The 20,331-nt window shown below is 44.8% G+C and overlaps 1 protein-coding gene across 7 annotated transcripts in view; it reads left to right on the top strand.

Moving 5' to 3' along the window:
- LMO1 (LIM domain only 1) overlaps nucleotides 1-20,331 on the top strand; it is a 47,791-nt gene that overhangs the window by 3,357 nt on the left and 24,103 nt on the right. The window contains exons 1-2 of one of the 7 annotated variants that reach the window (XM_015864109.2): nucleotides 13,536-13,660; nucleotides 16,594-16,737. The exons of 3 other annotated variants lie outside the window; for them this stretch is intronic. Coding sequence is in view for 1 of the 4 variants with exons in the window: in XM_015864107.2 (XP_015719593.1) it covers nucleotides 961-985 (25 nt within the window). In the remaining 3 variants the exon portion in view is untranslated. Of the gene's footprint in view, nucleotides 1-551; nucleotides 986-13,534; nucleotides 13,661-16,593; nucleotides 16,738-20,331 lie in introns of those variants that run through there. 3 more of the 7 variants (XM_015864107.2, XM_032444993.1, XM_015864110.2) reach the window with 3 other exon arrangements.

Raw genomic sequence — 20,331 nt, forward strand, 5'->3', positions numbered from 1 at the left:
GCCTGAGCCTGCAGTGTGTTGTGTGAGTTGCGAAGGGAAGAAGTTAAAATAGGAATGAAGTGCTTTCTGTATCACAAGCTGACCGAGGCGGTGAGGCTGGTGGCAGCGGAGATCATGACCCTGCAGTTGTGCGAGCGCGGTCGGGGTGACGGCTGCTGTGTGCGCTGGGGCTGCGGGGCGCAGGGTCCGCACTTGTTGCTTTGCGTTCGGTCGTCGATGGCGTCTCTGACAGGTGGGGCGGACCCGCAAGGGCCGAGCTGATACATTCACCGTGGTAGCGACCGAGTGAAAGTGGAGCTACAGTCTCCGGAGCGAGAGTTGCGAGCAACGGGTACAACCGCCGGGTACAGCCGGCCGGGTACCTTCTCAGCTCGCTCTCCGGCGAGTCCGTGCCCTGCGCTCCGCCAAGAGGAGCGGCGGCCCCGAGACCCGCGGGCCGCTCCCCGGGAGGCGCCGGGCCGGGCCGAGGAGCGCGGTGCGTCCTGCAGGGGGTGCTGCCGCGCCGCATCCCGCCGCCGGGGGCGGGCGCCTGCCTTCCCCGCTGCGCTCGGGGCTGCGGGCCGGCCTGCCGGGGTGACGGGAGCTGGGTTCAGCCCGAAACCGAAGAGAGACGCTTCATAAAGCCGAGAGCCGGCTCGCTGCGGCGGTCGGGGGAACGGGCCGTCAGAAGCGATCGCGTGAAAATAGGTTATGAGCTGTAAATTGAGCCGTTGAGGAGGTGAGAACCAGAGGAACCGCTCCGATCGCCCTTCTTTCTAAATTGCAGTTTTAGTTCCTCGCAGTTCTGCGGCGCAGAAGTAGGTGAGCCCCGCAGTCGTACCCGCAGAGCGCTTTGCCCCCGAGCGTCGCTCTGCCGGAGCGAGATCTGTGTTAAACGCCGGACGGGCGGCTATTGGAGCCCCGCGCCGCACGAGGACTCCCCCGCTCCGGAGGTCCGCGCTGCCCGAGCGCAGCCCCGCGATGATGGTGCTGGAGCAGGACGACGGTAGGTGGGCGAGCGGCGCCGGGACGCGGCCGGGAACTGCGTGCCCACGCGTGTCATCTCCTCCCGGCGGGACCCGAGGGTTTACCCCGAGCACCGCGTGCGGAAGCAGCTTCATTCTTATTTTTATTGTTGTCTGCTTAGATTTTTTCCTCCTCCAACTCACCCTAATACATTCATTTATTTTAATGGCTCTGAATGTAAACCTGATGTTGAGATGGTTTCCTTCCCGTTGCGTGTCATTTGGGTCTCCTTAATGTACGCCCTTAATATCTATTTCTCGCATCTTTTCTCCATTGCTCTAACCGTGCTGATGATAAGCTCGTAAGCTGCTCCAGTAGAAAAGCTGTGCCTTCTTCCCAACTCTGAATGGATGTTTGCTGGGAGGTGACTGAATGAATGAAACGGAAGTAGGACCTGACTTAATTTAGGACTTAGCAAACAGTCACTCTGTTAAGAGCAGCCCTTGCTGCGGGCGGCTGAGGGCTGGGTGCTGATGCTGGCAGGCAGTGCTCGGTAGTACCAAACCCAACTGCCTGCTCACCAGCTGTGCCTGGGATGTACGCAGTAAGTCCCATCGCAACTTCTCAATGAGGATCCGCTATGCTGCGGTTTGGAAATTCCCTTCTAACTTGCACACTGCCAGCAAAGAAAGACTGAAGCAGTGGAAGCCATCAGTGGCCATCCTGATGAACTTCCTGCGCTGGCAATGCCACTCGCCTTGGCGTGTTGCGTAGCGAAGGCAGGAGCTGCATTGTAACACCCAGCACACCGCCACAGCCATCATCTCCTTGCTCCATCTCACCTTTGTAAGTGAGTGAAGGGCTGTGCTGATGGCTCAGTTGCTGGGTTCTCTGCTTTTATTTATATAGAATTCTCTATAACCAGCAAGTTTACTTGGAAATAGGAGAAAATAGTGAATGCTTGCAGGCTGTAGACAGGAAGCAGTTTTTCATGGGGATCCAAAGAACTTGGAGAAAATGGAATGTTATGGCGGTAGGGTGAATTTTACTTGAATATATGTATTACCTTTAGAAATATTTGGGGAAAATAACATGCAATTCAGTCTCTTGCTTTCCTGTAATTGTGCATTGTGAGCAGTGCCGAAAGCTTCCCCATTGATAGGTTGAAGCAATATATTCTCTGTTCCCTAACACCTATCTATTTTGGGGTGTTTCAAAGCCAAATTAATGCTGTACTGGACCACAATCAGAAAAGAAGACTTGGCCGTAATGGAAGTAATCTCGCTTTTAACCAATCTTGGACTGATGCTCCTCTTTCTCCCTACACGACACCCCAAGATATACTATCGGGAAACACTATGCTTTGCATCTAGCATTTTGAGGTCCTTCGTCTCCTGACACCTTTAGTCTGTAAAATGATGCAGTGTGCTGACGCGCGTAGCAGTTTGAGGCTTGTTTCTGGGACGGAATGTGGGTTTTTGTCTCATTCAGGTGTGAAGTGCTTGGGACAGTGGACAAAGTGTGCATGGGCTTGGAGGTTATGCGCCCAACATTTGTGACCAAGCAGAAATGAGTCGTTGTCAGTGTCCTCTTTAAGGAGATTCTGATCAGATGTTGACTCAATGTGGGGTCTCAGCACCCACATGTAAGTTTGCTTGCCCTTCTCAAGGGATTCTGTTCTAATGAAGTTGGCATCCTAAAACTGTGAAATAATCTTCAGGTCAAAACACATGGAATCCCTGTCTAGATTTCAGTCAAGCCATCTCATAATTCCCTTTGTTAACGCGGGAGAACTCTGATAAAAAAGAGGTGGATGTGAAGCATCTGTTTCACATCTTCTAGATCAGCTTTGCAGTTGACTGGACTGCGGATAAAAGACACGCTAAGTGGTTGAGCATTGCTTATGCTGGGAAAACAAATGGAGCTAACAGGTTTCAAAGGCTTTGGAGCAGTGTTGCTCTCAGAGGTGTTCGCTTGTTTTCTTTGGCAATACAAGTTGAAGCAAGCTAGTTTACTTTATTAGAGGCGTAAGGCTACTCTTGTAACCTTCCTCTGACTAAGATGAATTTGGCTGGCTGACCTTACTTCTTACTGGACCACACGTGTTGTGCTGGGCTTTGTTATTTTCAGCTTTTTTCCCCCTCCTCTTCTTAAGGCTCATCTCTTTAAAAGGACGGCGGCATTTTCCATATTTTGTCAAATCTTCCTTTTCAATTTGTGTTTCCCCATAGAGTTGTGTTCTGCTATGATGGAGCAATGCAAATCAAGCAGAATAGCCCAAATTAATTCTTCACATTGGCGGCAGCATGATTGCCTGCATGGAATCAATAATGCGTCGTGGAGGGATCAAATTTTTGAGTATAATGTGTGAATAATGCTTGACACAAAACAAAAATTCAGTCATCATAATAGCAATTAGGAAAAAGCTGCAGCTTATCCCAGCTGTAATCTCTGCTAACAATGAAGCACAGCCTAGTAATCAGCATGTATGGTATGAAACGCACTAATAGAAATCACGGTTCTTTGTTATGTGTGGGGAGGGTGAAAGTTTCCTTTTAGCTAACTTGTACTGTGTTAACTAGACATCGTATCCTTGAACCAAATTATTGACTCTGTTTGCACTTCTATAAGCCCTGATCAGCTGCGCATTTGTCCCAGTGCTCACACAGACATTAGCACCCCAAATCATGGGTCTTTTGTGTTTTAAAGTAGAACTCTGATTAAACAGACTGCAAGAGTAAATGACATTGGAAGGACTGTGTGCCAGTACACAAACCTTAATTTTTATTTAAAAAAAAAAATTAAAAAAAAAATTAAAAAATTTAAAAATATATAAAATCCATGGCCCTTCAAAAATGAAAAGAAAATATGAATACCCAGTGGTTGAGCGCACCAGGGTTGGAGAACCTCCCTAGCTTGATGGGAGGTACTCAGGGCAATGAACGTTAGGTAATTTGAGGCTGGATTAGTAGCAGCAGTTGGGTTCCCTGTTGTGTAAGAACCCATCTTACCCTGCTCAGGAGGAAAGAAACAGCATTTGGGAGTTGGAAAAGTGTTGAAATTGATTCTGTAATGGCAGGCCAGAAGTGTGCTCTAGCCAAGGAGCAGGGCTGCGGGCTGGCCTTGGGAGCGCATTTGTGACCAGTTGTGCTTGTGCACATGGACGTGTGGGCATGGAGGGAGACCTGCTGCCAGCCAGATGGGCCCTGGTGATCTGCCTCTGTTGGTAACGATCATGAAACGTGCAAAAGTGAGGCAAGTATTGGCTGCCCAGAATCCCCATGAAAACAGCACTGCATTGGAAGGAGAGTTCTACGTGTAGCTGGTATCTTTTATTTTGGCTTTAAGGCACCTTTCTCACACCTACCTACTGAAGAACTGTGCAAAGAGAGAGGAGGATAAATGGCAGAGTGGCTGTTTTTCCCCTCTTGCAATGTGAAATTTAATTTTTTCTGTTGCCAAATACTTCCAGTTGGTTTTTTGTTTCTGTCTTCTGCACTTGTCTATGACTTTCTATGTGATCCATCATTGTCTCGCTATACGTTCACAAAGAAATACTGTCAACCTTCCCAGGCAGTGGCTTATTTGAAGAACAGTTGATGCAGGACACTGAGGACTGTGTATTTTCCTATTTATTTGGGTTACTCAGTGGTTTGTTGGGGCAGCAATCTTGGCACGTGTGGTCTTGGTGTAATTTCAGAGTTTTGGCCTGTCTAGTCTTATGACAGCACCGGATTCTTGTATTTATAAAGAAACAACAGAAGGTGGTAAAAGCAGGAAACTGAAGAAGACCAGAAGAATCTGAATGCTTCTCCAAATCTGACTAAGGGCAGAGCTGGAAGTAGACAAGGTAGCCTTCCATAGGTGTCCTCTGCACCTGGACATGGCATACAGAGGCGTGAGAACTTGGATATTAGTTAAACCTTTTCAAGAAATGAAAGGTAGTGTAGTTGGAGCCCTGAAAACCTAGATATCTATTAAATGAAAGCAAGTTATTCTTCCTATGAGAAGATGGGTGAAAGGAGTTAGCAGTCCCGATAGGAGCATGCTGCTTTGTGTAGGTGCGTTGCTGCCAGGCAATCAAAGACTTTTAGTATCTGCCTCAATGAGATAGCTGAAAGATCAGGGTAGGCATCTTTATAGGGGATCATCGTTCTTCATTCCCAGAAGCTGGTGAGACATGCTGGTTGTCTGGTTGACATAAGTACTCAAATAGCCTATGTGTGTTTTTCAGCCTGAGTAACATGACAGAAAAAAGAAGCCGATTCTTGGAAATTAGTAGCACTGTAATTTTGGTTTAATATAGTAGAAAGGGTGCTTGATACCCTGGCAGCAGAACATAATTCATCTTCTTTGGAGTTAGTGTTAAATTTTATTATCTTTAATAGCTACAACATGAACGTGTCAGCCTGTTTGTCATAGCCATCCTGAAAATACTCTCTTATGGTAGAATCTTCGGAAAAATTCCTTTTAAGAGCAGTGCATTATTAATAAAGTAATCCATTAGGTTTGGTGATAAAGGGTCACAGCAGAGTCTGAGATATGTTTCTTAAATGGTTAAGAAATTTATCATGGTTGGAGGATTAATTGATTTCATTTGGAGGCTTTCTTGAGGTTTTCAGGCTTTGTGTTCGGATATCGTTTTCTTCTATCCGCAAATGTGCCTGCTGCTCCAAGTTTTGCTTCCCTGTCACTGGCCCAAACCGTTCCGTTCCTGCTAAAGGCAAACTGTTCTTACAGCATTATGACCAATTGCATCTGAGAGAAGTCTTACTTAGGTAAAGAACATGAAAGTTTATGGCAAATAAGGCGTTTCACTTAAAATCAATTTGTAATCAGAATGATGGTATTGAGCATTTAAGCAATGCAATGGAAGAATAAAAAAGGCGCTGCAGATGCTGCTAAATGCTGAACTATAAAGCTCTTAACGGGTCCATATCTTTTTAAAATTGGACAGAACTGTCACCATTTAGAATACATAGACGTTGCTTTAAGCTGTATGGAAGGCACGGCCCCCAACTTCGGTAATGTGCGTAACTGTTGCCAGGGAATGATTTATTCAATGAATGTAGAGCCTATTCACTGAAGACTTGGGGGCGGATGGAAGGGCGACTTAAAATGAAAGTTGCTCACTATTAGATTAACATAATTAAACCTATGGATGGTCTGAGATCAATTCACTGCAGCTACTGTTTTTCATTCTGGGTGTGTAAGCTTGTGTGCCTGTGTTTTCTCTGTTCTCCAGCAGGACAACTCCCGAGCCTAAGTTTCCATGAGTGATGTTGGGTGCTATCTGTGCAAGCAGATGTTCGGCTCTCTTTTCCAGTGGATGTTCTCACAAACTCGTTCCTTCATGCACTGCTCATCAAAGCAGATAACGGAGGATGTTGTCCAAATTTAGAGGGTTTTTAAATTTCGTTGAATATTTGAGTTCCTTTCTCCAGCATTCAGAGTTCCTTGCATGCTAATCGAGCTCTGAAAGGGTGATTTGGGCAGTGAAAGTAATATTTGCCTTCTTTTTAAACTATTGATTTCGACAGTTGTGTTTTTTCTTGAAGAAAAAGTGGATGACTGTTGCATATTCATGACTGAACTGCAGAGAACTTGGACCAGAATTAAACAATTAACCCTCTCGCCAATATAAACATCCATTTGAGTGGAAGCCAGGGATGTTCCTACTCATTTTATTATGGATCTGAGATACAGAAATGTGTTCTGGAGAACTGTGTTTCTAATAAATAAAAAGGCATAATGAGAATGTAACTGGGAAGGAAGACAAAAGCAGCCATGCTTTAAATTGTTAATGATGGTGCCAGTGGCTGCAGCTTTACCACAGCTGTTTAAATTGATCAGCTAGTGAAAATGTTTTGTTTTGGCATTTTCCCTGCATGTGCAAGTCTTTCGGAGGGACTTCTGGAAGCTTTTCAAAGGAGAATCATGATCTTTTTCAGACCAGACGTAAAGCAGCGGAGTTTCCATTGCTTTGGAATCCAATGTGTAAGAGTGCAATTCGGTTTTTCTTTAGTGAAGTTCTTGGCTGATTGCTTCTCATAGGCCCCATTTACCTCTCTGTTCATTTCATTCCTCCTCCAAAAGCACTGCAAATTGCTCCCTGCCCCAGCAGAGGTGGCAGCAGCAGTTCCTTCCCATCCTTTCCTTCCATCTTCTCACTTCCTGCTGCTGTTGAACTTGGTCAGAAAAGCAGTGAGGAGCAATGTCAGTTTGCTATGCATCTTTTGGTCAAGAAACCACTGTGAAATTTTTCTGCAATGGGTGCTTTGTCAGTGGGCGCTTGCTCCTGATTTGCTTCCTGGTTGGATCTACCTTGCGCTGATGTGGGTTAACCAATGTCTCTGTAATGCTCGTGTTGTTCCCTGCTGTTCCAGAGGGATGGGTACATGTTTCTAAAGGACATAATCCTTTCAAGTCAGCAGTAGGGAGGGCTTTACTTTCTGTGCAGGCAGGTGGAGGGCTGCCATGCCCTGCTGCTTTGGGATGCTGTGTGCAGTCCCTCCCTGGCATGCTTGGCAGCAGGTGACTCGTGGACAGGCCGTGCGTGGAGAACATTGAGCAACTTGGGTTCTGCCTGCTGTGCGCCGTGGGGGTGGGTATCGAGCATTATTCAGAATCCATTATATGTTTGTCTTTATCCTCCTTTGTAGAAAATGATTTCTGTAAGTACCCTGTTATGGTTATGAAAGCCTGAACCAAGCATCAGTCTCAAACCCTTTGACCTGTCTGCGCGGAATGGAGATCTGTTTTGAAAAGGACTCCTTTATATCTGTTTTTACTCCGTGCCCTTCCATTCATTTGCCTATACAAAGCAATAAAGGGTAAAACTAAAGTAACATAAATTGGTCTGTCTTCCTGAATCCATGTCTCGCTAATGTACCCAGATTAACTCAACTGTAAATTGTCTCCTTTGGATGTCGTGTCTTGCTAAAAGTTTCCTATATGATTCATGATTTGGATTGCTTTTAACAGCTATTGGCTAAGCAATATGGTAAATGTACAAGGTGATGCAATTGGCATTAGTGAGAGGATGCACAGGAGCATGTAATGCAGTCAATACTACATTAACTACTGATGCCCAATTACAGAAACTGGAAGAGTGGCTTTTAGGAGCATTAGGACTTGCAGAAGAGCTGAGATCACCTGCCGCTCCTTGCCTAAAAGCTTCACCCTTTATGCGCTGGGATCAAAGCAAACATTTAGTTGCAATTTTGTCATGTATAACAACGAAGGTATTTTTCCCCCTTTCTTTCCCAAAAAGTGTCACACCAATGCTTTTAGCACATGTAAAATCCTGTCTCCATCTTTCAAGATTTTCTTTCCCTCTCCTGGGGCAAGGCTTTATTAGAATAAAAACTCTTTATTTGCCCCAGAAGCTTGCTGCTTCCTCCGTTTTAATTCCGAAGAGGTTCTCAGTGCAATTCAGGGTGTCCTATTGCAGTGTGTCAGATGAGGCTCCCCTTTGCTCTCTCAGCTTCTTCCCTTTCCTAATCTCAGTGTGATTGTTTGTGACCTCAGCTGGCTTGAAGTCTCTAGGAAGAGTGTTTTAAAATACAACCAGATACCGCAGAAAACAGGATATTTGAGTGTGTGACCTCTCTGCAGACCATGCTCAGATTAAGCACACATTGTTTCCTGTTGCTTTTAGAGCACATTTGCAGTGTATGGTGGAGGACCATGTTTCTCTGAGAGGCAGTGCATACTTCTGGGTTGAGCTGAGTGTGATCACAGACACCTTACTCTGCAAGCTGTCCCAAGCCAAATGCCCTTGAGCAGCTCTGTGTTCAGGTAGTGTATTCTGTTTTGCTTTGACTGGATGGAATGTGCTGGTGTGCACCGGGCCCTGTATGAGATGGGAGGTCTGGGTGCTGCCGTTCCTCTTTCCCTGTCATGTTTTTCCAGCAAACCTAAGATGGAACGTAGGGAGCTCAGACTAAGCAAGTGTTTGAGTCGGCCTCTCTCATTCCCTTATCTCTTTAATTTGGATCAAATGAAACACCAAAGCCTGTATAATAAGGCTCCCTTAAAAACCCATGTGCGTGCCTACAATCGATCCATCGACTGGTCTTTTTGGGGGCTTTTAGGCATTCAGTCTAAGTGGGCTGCTCAGTGAAATTTGTACATTCATAAAATAGCTGATTGAAAAGCAATATTTCAGATAAATACAAGCCAGCGATCTATCAGCAGTTGTAATAAAAGCTGGGCTTCAGGCTGTGATTTTATTTTGAAATAATAAGAATTGCTTTATTCTTTTTACTTGAGTTACCATGGTAATTCTGTCGTGTAGCGGTGTTATATTGATTTAGAAAGTGGACAGTAATATTTCTTTTGTGTTATTCTGTTTCTAGGGGTTGATTTCTAATTTCCACTTGGAGATTACTTTTATAAATTTCTTAAGTCCTTCCACTTTTTTCTCTAGCAGTGTAATTTTCCTCTCACACATTGCTATTTTCTGAGCTTATTGGTTTGCTCTTATTTTAAATTAAACTTGCTGGTTTCAAATATTGAAATGACATCTTTGTCTGTGTCTGTACTCGGGTTTAGCAAAATATTACAGTCTGCTGTTTTATGCTTAATAATTTAAGGGAAGCTTTATGTCTGCCATCGGCGCTGGTTGGTAACTTACGACTGAACCAACACGGGGCTTAAACTTCTGACGCTTTAATAACACATAATGGTGCTTCCACCCTGCACACCTCTTTGAATGAGGTGGTGCTGCTCCTCCTCCACGCAGCTGAGGAGCATCAGGTTCCGTGAGAGCAAAACTTAGGTGGGCAGATGTGTGTGCATGTGGATGGCAACGGGTAAAAGGTAACAAGCTGCTCAGCTCTGTGCTACCTTCCTGCAGAGAGCTGCTCTGGGCTTGTGGCTGCTTTAAGGAATGACAGCCTGAACAAGGTGCGACTGTGCCTCGCGGCGTCAGTTTCTGTATTAAGAAGTGGCAGCTGAGGAGCTAAAACCAAAGCCATAAGTTCTGCTGACAGTCAGAGCCTGTCCCGTTTGTGAACTTGTGCTGGTTGACCTCAGAAGGCAGTGGGGTGTGATAGCTGTGGAAAAGGAAGGGCAATCCCAGCATGGAGTGAATGAGGAACTGCCAGCAGGTGGAGGGAGGGGATCCTCCCCCTCTATATTGCCCTGGTGAGGCCACATTTAGACTACTGTGTCCAGTTCTGGGCTCCCCGGTTCAAAAAGAACAGGGATCTCCCAGAAAGAGTCTGGAGGAGGGCCACAAAGGTGATGGGGGGACTGGAGCATCTTCTGTATGGGGAAAGGCTGGGAGGCTGTTCAGCCTGGGGAAAAGACTGAGAGCCGACCTGATAAATGTTTGTAAATATCTAAAGGGAAGTGGGAGGCAAATGGATGAGGCTAGGTGGTTTTTCTTGGTGGTGTGTAGTGATAGGACAAGGAGTAGTGGCCTATAACTTGAGCATAGGGAATTCCATACTAACATGCAGAAGAACTTCTTTACAATAAGAGTGGTGGAGCCCTGGAGCAGGTTTCCCAAAGTGGTGGTGGAGTCTCCATCTATGGAGATATTCAGGACCCATCTGGATGTCTTCTTGTGTGACCTGTTGTAGGGTATCTACTTTAGCAGGGGGGTTGGACTCAATGATCTCTTGAGGTCCCTTCGCACCCCTGCAATACTGTGATATTCTGTGAACTGCCGATCACGATGGCTGTCAGTGCTGGAGGAGGCACGGGCAGACTGTCTGTATGGGGTAAGCTGCAGGTCAACTGAGGACAGTGAATGAGTGGGAAAAGAGAGCATACTCCTGAAGAGAGAGGGGTCTGTGCTTAGGCAGGTCCAACTCTGCAAAGCAGAGTCTGGCCGCTCTGCCCTGCATGAGGCCACAGGTTGGGGAAACATCAGGAAGGGAAGGAAAAGAGGCTTTTTGCTCCCCAAAGATTTTACTGTAATTACCATAAGTGGTTGTAAATGGCTGAGAATATTTCTAGACTACAAACAGGAAAGCTTCTGGGCTACAGGAGGAACTTTGTCTTTAGGTCAGCTCTCCTTGGGGAGCAGTAGAGGTGTGGAGCTGAACCACACTCGGGTGGTGTGGCAGCCTATGGCTGCTGGACGTGGGACTCACCCATCCCTCCAGGTCCACAGTCCATGTAGAGGCATTATATCACATTGTATGAAGTTCTGTCAGTGTTTCCATATAAAACCTGTATTTTCCTCAGTGTTCATTTATGGTGGAAGTCTGCACATAAGATCCTGCCTGAGGATACCTTTTTCTTTCCTATTAAAATTTTATAAACCCGTCACTGGGATTTTTAGTCCTCTGTGAAAGTAAAAGAAAAAGGGGGCCCCAGCGGGGAAGCAGGGAAAGGAGAGGGACGTTTTCTTCCTTGATGCTCCCTTAAAAAATAGGAAGGAAAAAAAAAAAGCCCATGCTTACAGGTGAACTCCTTGGTAGGAATGGCAAACTGCAGGTCTGCGGGTTCTGAACTTCCCAGGGATCTAATGCTGCTTGATCTGAGTGTCAAAACCCATAAGCAGCTGCAGTAGCAGAAGTGTCCCCTGGCTTTCCTGCACGTGTGTTGGTGTGCAGGTGTTGCCCGTGCTGCTTGGTGTGAGAGCAGTGATCCACAAACCTTAAAATCTTTGTGCAGGTCTTGACCTGTGAGGCTGTAATGGCCCTTGGAGCCTTCACGGCCCATCGGGTGATGTCTGTTACACATTACCCTGTAATAGCTCCAGAATAAAGAACTACATTTATTTATTTTTTTTTAAGTCGGTAATTATATCTCTCCGCAATAGAGCGCATTGGCTCCTAATGCTAAAATGCAGCTTTAAAGTAATGCAGCAAGAGACTGCTTAATGTCTCTGGCAGTCTCTGGGCTGAGCAAAAGTCCTCTGCTCTTTCTCCAGCATTTTCTTTCTACTGGCAAACTCAAATTACAGTATTCTCCTGTTTCAGGAGCTGACATTTCTCCCAGGGTTCTCTGTGTTGTGGCAAACCCTTATTTGGTATTATGGGTCTCCTCAAAATAATGCTTTGGTCTGTCCCCATCACACTTGCTTTTCAGGAACAGCTTCAGCTGATAATTTGCACTCATCTTAGCAGGGCTTTGCACTCAAGAGAGCAATCTTGCCCTGGAACAAGGAAGGAGTAGGTGATTTAAGAGTCTTTTTTTTTTTTTTTGTAAGTGTTTCTCTACCTGATCTTTCCACAGGACACGGTGCTGCCTGCATCCTAAGTTGGGATTTGGGTTTGCTACCCCCTACCTAAAATATATTTTCTTTCCCTACGGTTCATTCAATTATAACTGTAGGATATATCTTCTGGGACTGAGTAATTGGCTGGGTCAGAAGTAATCTTTATTTTCACTAGAGAGATGTTTACAAACTGATGCTGCAGTATCTCTTTAAAACCCACTGAGAATCTGATTAAAGGCCTGAGGATCTTCTGCAAAGATTGCCTGCTCCCAGTTGATTTGAAAGGGTCAGAATGCTGTCACAGATTCGACTACTAAGAATTAACTTAAGGCTGAATCAAATGCCTCTCTCTATGCGTAGCATTGATTGGACTGCTTTCAGATGGGCAGAGGTAACTTTATACTGCAGCATGTGTGAACTCCATTTAGTTAAATAGGAAAGCTGAATGAATATAGTTGCTTGTGACACAGGAGCTCAAAGGTGAATGCATAGTACCCCTTTGGCCCTGAATTAAATACGTTGGGGAAAGTGGGAGACAAACATTATTCCCATGGTGGCTTACTCGGGATGCTGACTGGTGCAGCTGTTCTTCACCAAACACAGCTCCTAGGTTTCATAGCATCTTTTCTGCTCCTCATCCCCGATGCACACTCCACCCTGTAGGCTTGACCTTAATCAGATGGAATTGCTCATAGTGGAAACAGCAGCAGAGTGCTCTTTTGAATGGAGGAAAAAAACAACCACCAACAACAAAACAGGCCCAATAAAATGAGTCCTGATGTCTTGCCTCCTGTAGTGCCTGGAAAGTTAAGGGCCTTTCTGCTGATACAGTCACAGCACCTGAACTCACGTGGGGGTTTCAAAGGTGCATCAGCATTGCCCACAAGTGGACAGTCTCAAAGGTTTGGTGTGTGTATATTAAACGACTTGGATTTCTCTGGGGACGTTTCATGGGGGTTTGCCCTAGTGTTGTCTTGGGGTGGAGGTGACATACCTGTAGACTGATTTCTTAGGCTGACCTGAAGACTCGCTGTGTTTTTTGTTTTATTTTTTTATTTTCTAGTCTGTTGTTGTTGGTTTTTTTGGGACTGTTGTAGTAATTCCTGGAGAAAGAGCTGCTGGAAACACTGACAGTTCTGAGTTAGAGCAGCCAGAGGGGCCCTGCTATAGTAATGCACTGCTCAGCTCTAACTGTGCCCAGCACAATTCTTGTGCTCCCTGTGGGCAGTTACTGCGCAGCGCTCTGGCGTGGTGGCTGCATTATGTCTGGAGTTGCAATTTGCCAGTGGTCACTCTCAGAAGAAAAATGTGTCCCGGTGGGATCCTGAGCAGGCTGAAGGCAATAACAACTGTGTGCTGGCCAAGATAGAGGGAAGGAGAACAGTTTTGATGTCTCCTTGTAGGTGTCCAGCCATGAAGTCACAGAGTTTTCTGTCTGCAAGACTTGAAAAGCAACACTGGGGACTGATAGCCTGATCTCTTCTTCCCCTGTCTCCTCTCCCAGGCTGGAGGAATCACTGCCCTGTGGTCTCCATGGTATGTACAAAACTGAGTCCATTCTATGTATGGTAAACAAATTTCTGATTGCCTCCTGTGCCAAATGCTCCGACAGTATTTGTTGTTGTGTTTTCTCACATGAAACAGAGCACCGAACTCAGAAGCCATGGCCATGTTACAGTAGCCCTTGTGATACTCTGGATACATGCTCAGTGTTTGCTTCTTTGTATTTGGTTGTTTTTTTTGCTTGGGATGGTTGGCTCCTTCTTGTTCACTGAGCAAGCTCTGTATGTCTAAGTCTCAAGTAATGCCACGTTCTGCCTCTCTGCACCCAACACGGACCTGGATAAAAAACTGAGCTCAATGAAACCATTTCCAAATCCCAAAGAGTACTCGGGTTCTCTCAGCATGTGTTCTGTTATCTTGTAAACTTACAGTAGTGACTCTTTGAAGATCTCTCCTTGGTGGTGCATTATCAAAGAAAACAAATGTTTCTTGGCTTGGCTTGAGTTTCCATTCAACCCAAAGAGCAAGCCAGTTAATGAACATTATTGTGATGGTTTCAGCTGCAAGACAGCCATGCAAATTAGTCAGTAGTACCAGCTGAGAACAGTGTGACAAGTCTTGTTTTGTTTCAATTAAATTAATACTCCTAGAATGGTAGTACACTAGTTTTAAACTAAGCTTATCAAGGCAAAATGTTTAAAACTGGCTGGTTAAGTGCACGTTACTGTTTGAAGTTGTACAAGAACATGGGAGAAGTTAACTCTGAACTTCCTTTCCTCTGAATATCACAACCAAGCGCACAAGGCAACTTAAGCATCCCAGTGAGTCTGTCATTAAAGGAGCAGTGTTCATAGCAGGGCTGTGTTTGCTCAGCATTTCCCTCTAAGCTCTCTGAGAGCTCCTTCCATGTAGGTGTTTACCTTTGAGTTTAACAGGGATGCCTACCCAGTGAAGGAAAGGTCTTACACATCCTGTGGGTGCTGACTGACAGTGTGAATACTGAAGATGGTTTCTGTGTCCTAGAAGAAAGTACTAAGATGTCACGTAGGTGAAATAAATAATAACAAACTAAACACACATGACCCTATTTGTACTTATATGTAAACAGAAGAGGAAGAAATTATCACTATATTACAATTTTTGAATGAAAATCATGTAAGTTTCCCAAAATAGCACCATTTTGGTAACCTGTGCTGAGGGTGCAATTCTGGTCTTCAAATCTCAGGCCTGAACACTATGTGCTGAATTGCAAATAACATGTAAGTTCTTGTGATTCTTGTTTCAATACCATACCCAAGGTGGGTGTTGGCTGTTTTTAATTTGAAAGTAAGATTCTGTGTTGTACTGTGTCGAATGTTAATCTGACTAGGGCCTCCTGTATCGCTTATGCAATTTAATATATGTCATCTTCATTTTCTTCCTCACTGTCTTCACTATTCTGTGTAGTATGTATTATGTTTTTTCCTCTGAATCACAGATATATAATTTGGGAACAATGTGTGAACTAGGTAAAACATCTGCTCTACTGGATGATCCCTGGAAATGCTCAAGAAATGGGCGGACATCGCACTGAGGGATGTGATCTAGAGCAGTCCGTGCGTGGGTTGATGGTTGGACAGGATGATCTCAGTGATCTTTCCAGCCTCAGTGATTCCTTGATTCTAATATTGGTTGAAATCAAAGTTTGAAAATATTAGTAGGGAGATTGCTAAAAAAAAACCTACAGAAGTATTTTTGGAAACGTTGAAGTAAACTGAGTCTTGTGTACGTATGGGAGGAGGTGAGGTGTGGCACCTAGTAAGGGAAGAGGAGGAGAATGGAGCATATGGGTTGGAAGAAAGACTCCTGCGTTGTGTGAGGTGGTGGACATGGAGGCTGTGCCTCCCTCCTGCTTGGGGGTGTGTGGCCAGGAGGCCTGCTTCAACATGTGGGAAGAAAGAGAGATGAAGGGGAAGTAGAGACTGGCCCAGGTGCTATGGCAGAGCCTTCCTACCCTTTGCCCCCATGCTGGCTGTGGCAGCAGCCCCGTCATCAACCGTGAAGCCATTTGCCTCCTGCCCTGAGAAGCACATCCTGCTTAATACCTCCATCTTCACAGCTTCTTTCAGGTGTCTGCATGGCTCTGCATTCATCCTGCCTCTTCAAAGATAAAAATCTTCATTTCTTCCTCCATTTTTGAAGAACTGAGATTCCTGAGTCCTTGAATCATTTGGCTTGCCCTTAGCTATGCTGCCTTTGCAGCATCCCTTTTATATAATCGCTGCTGCTCACAGTATTCTGTAATACAGCCCCACTCCTCTCTCTAATAGACTGCTATGATGTCCATGACTTACATCCCTGAATTTTCATTACTGCTGCAAAGACTTTTATGCACTTTAAAAGGGAACAGATGGATTCTTCCCTATTTTGGAAGAGATCATTCGTGCCTGTCCACCTTCTCAAGTTCACCTATTTTCATTACTTTAACTTAAATGATTTGTGGAGTCTTCTGAGCTCTCAAAATTAAACTGAAGCCTGAATAAGATTTGAACCTAGATTTTCCTCATCTAGCCTAAAGTAGATGATAGCTTCAAGGGAGGACCTAGAGAATAGTTCATTTTGGTTATAGTTCAAAACAGTAGTCAGTCTGTGCTTTCCCACTGTGCGCTTTCAAAGTTTCACCAAGGAAGCTCACAAAGAGCCATTCTGAGATTGAAGTGGGAACAAAGTGTTAATTGTTAAATTATCTTTCGGCTCCTAAAAACCTAAGGGAATCCATCTAAATGATGATAGTTGCATACAGAGTATCCCTGTCTCCGTCCACTGCTAAGTAGTCTGTTTTAGAAACCCTTTATGTTCTGTCCTTGGCAGTCCTCAAAGGGCTTTTGCGCTCAAACAATATGGACCCTAGCAGGTGGCATTTTTGGCAAATGACCTCTTCTCAATAGCAGGATGTTCAAAAGTTGGCCTTTCTCATCCTTTTTCAGAACTATTAAAACAGGAGGTGAGGGGCAGATGTACCGCCAATAGCATGAAGATGCACTGAGATCTTAAGCAGGAAGAAATACCAAAATACGAGTTTCCAAAGAATTCTGTAACCATTGAAGAGCATGGTCTAGTAGTTGAGCAAGGTAAGCAGCAGCAATACTTCTCATTGGAAACAAACGATGTAAACTTCCAAGAGTGGGTCCTCTGCTGTGGCAGAGGTTAGTGATATGAGTGGTTCTGTGTCTTGCAGCTTTTTTTCTCCTGCGCTCCACTCACATTTGGCTTTCAGATGTGAACCGCAGTAATATGCACCATTTATGTGTCTCTGTCTGATTCTGGTTAATTGTAGTAGTAATTACTAATTTCCAACCCTTGACCTGCTTTTTTAATCGCATTTTTTAAAGCGATCTTTTGGTGCCGTTTTAAAACGTGATGTTTGGTTTTTAATTTAGATGAATTAAGCTGAAGTGTTCTTGAGGGAGCTGCGAGCTGGGGTCAAAAGTTTCATCCGCATAGTGCCCGTTTTCCTTAACCTATTTTAATAATTGCAGCTGCCTTCTTTAATGACTGCCTTTTGTCTGAACGATTCTAAATTTGTCCTGTTTAGACCGTGCTGCTAGAGTTAGTATTGAAGCAAAGCGCTGTGCAGTGGCACTGGGGCTTAGGGATCAGCTTCTGGGTTGGGTAGTTTCTTGGACTGGGTAGCCTCTGGGGTTGGGTTTCCTCCCTGCCCAGCAGCCCACCACCACACTTGGTCCTGGAGCTCCCCAAACCTGATCCTTTGCTAAAGGCCATTAGGCTTTGGTGTTCATTGGCCACTCTTGGCTCTGCCTTCAGCATCCCAGCATCAGCTTTACCTGGTTGTTTGGCTAGCTTTTAGACTGGTTTTCATATCTTCCTCTCCTCCTCTTCCTTCTCCTTTTGCTTTCAACCGGGAAAGCTTAATGAGGCATGACGTTTTCGATCACGGAAACTGGTATTAAAGAGCAATTAGCTGGCCAAGCTCTCTGGATAAAACAGAGAAAGTTTGCCGGAGATCTTCATGTCTTCAAACGTTTGTACAAATCTCTTGTCAAATAGAGAAATAATTGCCTTTTTCCCCCCTTCTTCTCCTTTCCCCTCAACTGCTTTCAGTCCCGCGTCTGGTTCAATATAACGGCTGTTTGCATGAATGGCTTAGTTAGCCAGGGTGGTAATAAAACACTTGAAATTTATTGTGACATTTGGATTTAATTAAAAAGTATACACTTAGAAAAGTAAAACATAATGTGGAGAGGGAGTCAGGAAGGTTTTTCTCCTTTTCTTCCAAAAACCTAATTAGAGTTGTATTTTAAATTGTTTACGTGCTGCTAATCATTGTAATAAATCATTTATACTGGGAAAGACACACTCTAATGTGCTTGTGTAACTGTTTATGCTCTCAAGTTTCTATCATGAACAAATTGATCTGGAAGTGGATTTATTAACCACTAGGGAAGAAATCATTAGTGCTTTCTCTAAATATTCCCCAGGTACACTTATATTATGGTAGTTTACTGTTTTAACTAAAAGTAACGTTATAGAGCCTCGGTTGTAATTATGATGCAAATTGACTTTCCATCACTTAAGAAGAGGGGAAACTGCCTTTTCTCTGGGAATATATAGCTCGCTGCTTCCAAAGACTTTGCCGAAAAGGAAATGTAAACTCCTGTTTCCAGAGAAACAAACACATCACGGGGTCTTTGTGGAAGTTCTAAAGTGAGCTAGTGGGAAGTTTCATATCTTAAATCTACCTGGCCTTTGGCAGATGGTTTTAGGCCAGGGTAAATTTAGCTGGTTATGTTAATTCTTCTGCACCCGGCAGCTTGCTCACAAAGTGACCTGGTGCTTTCAGAGTGCTGGGGACCACTCCGAATCTGTATCAGATGATTGGTACTGCTGTCGCCCTGGGACTGGTGAAGACAATGTTGCGCAGATTTACACACAGAAGACTGGCTTCTACTAAGTGATAATCTGAGCCCTTCTGGTCTGCAGTGCTGTCCTTAATCACAGCTGGGGAGCTGCTGGCATCCCAGCCCTTGCTGTGTGTTTTAGAGGTGGGCTCGTCCTGGGAGTGCAGAGCTGGGTGCCGGGCTAAGTGCGAGGGGATTTGCAGCCCCATGCTGGGCCCGAGGCCGATGCTGCTGAATTCGCGTTCAACACACGTCCTTTGCCATGATAGTAAATTGCTTTTTCCCACCCTCTCTGTGAAGCCAAATCCAAAAATCAAAAGCTCCAGCAAACACCAGTAGGTTTTGTGGGTGCCTTTTAAATTTAGCTGCTCTCATTTGAGGACTGAATTATTTATTTACAGGTCTAATGTAAGGCAACCAGGCAGGAATACCTGCAGCATGTTGATTTATACAGTTGAGTAGATAGCTAGACATTTTTATTTGAAGTCCTCAAAACGGTGAATTGTGGTGCAACTTGATGGAAGTTTTGTTTTATATGGGATATTCTTACTAAAAAACAAATGAACAACTGAACAGTGTCCAAAACAGTGGAAAAACCAAAGGCTGCTCGCTATTTGTTTTCCCAGAAACCTCCTGTATGTTGTTCTGCCACATTAGGTTTCCCTAATAATCTGTGGGAGGATGCAGCCAAGATCTATGACAGCCCCTCCATGCAGTAGGCTGGGGACATCTCCCATTCTGTGCAGGAGCAGCAGTGGCAGTTCACTTTGCTGCCTGCAGATGTTCGTATTGGTGTTAGGAGAGCCTTGCTGCACTAACCGTCTCTCAGAACTGTAAGGAATCAAAGGATGGCTTGTGTCTTCTACAAAATGTGGTGGTGGGGGGGTTGTGTTCTTTAGATCCTTTTACGGCCATTTTCAGAGTGAAATAAGAGGCCTTCAGTCATTTCATATTCTGCTGAATCTGACACTTAGAAATGTAAACGTGTCTATCAGTATGCCATTAATTGAGAATAATATATGTCCCTTTATATGCAAAGTCTTTATATAGAGGTGACTCCTGCTGCGATTCCTGAAGGCATTTTTCTTTCAAAGCACAAAAAATATCAGCACTTAAAGCAACATTTGATATCGTCTCACTGTTCCTGCAGCCCGAGCTCTGTGTTGCCAGGGCTTATTTCTCTTCTTTTGTTACTTTATAAGGTGCATCGTGTCCAAATGGGGACCTTCTCTGCAGTAGTCAAATGGGACTGAGAAAGAGCCAACAAGAGTTGTATGGAAAAGGACAGAAATCCAAATTGGCATCTCCCGTGCCAAAGAGAGTAAGAAGGGAAGGGACCAACACAGGCCCGTAAATGCAGTCAGTGGAAGCAAAGCTGGTGCCCATTTCCTCCAGTGTGGTGATGAGGGTGAGCTGTTCTTTGTGTCCAGAAACTCCGCTAATACTGTTCTGGGTTTGCAAGAAAAGATGAAAACATTACAAATGCTGCTGTAAGCTTAAATGCGTAGCCTTGAAGTTGCAGGTCTGTAGGTGTCAGAGCTCTGCTGAAATTTCAGATTCATTCTAATAACCAGGGCACATAATGACCTGGTAAAGTTCAGTGCCTCCCGTTTAAGCTGCATTTTGTCCCTTGCTTTAACTCATACCCTCTGGGGAGGGCAGCATGCAGGTATGCAGACTGCCTTGGAGCCTAGCAGCATGGGATGTCATGTTGCAGCCCAATGGTAAACTGGAGCTGCGATGAATTTACCAGTGAATTGTGTATCCAATTGTTCTGTAGCATTTCTAATGCAGAGCATCTGCCTC

This window comes from Coturnix japonica, chromosome 5, assembly GCF_001577835.2.
Source record: "Coturnix japonica isolate 7356 chromosome 5, Coturnix japonica 2.1, whole genome shotgun sequence".
NCBI classification, from domain to species: Eukaryota; Metazoa; Chordata; class Aves; order Galliformes; family Phasianidae; genus Coturnix; species Coturnix japonica.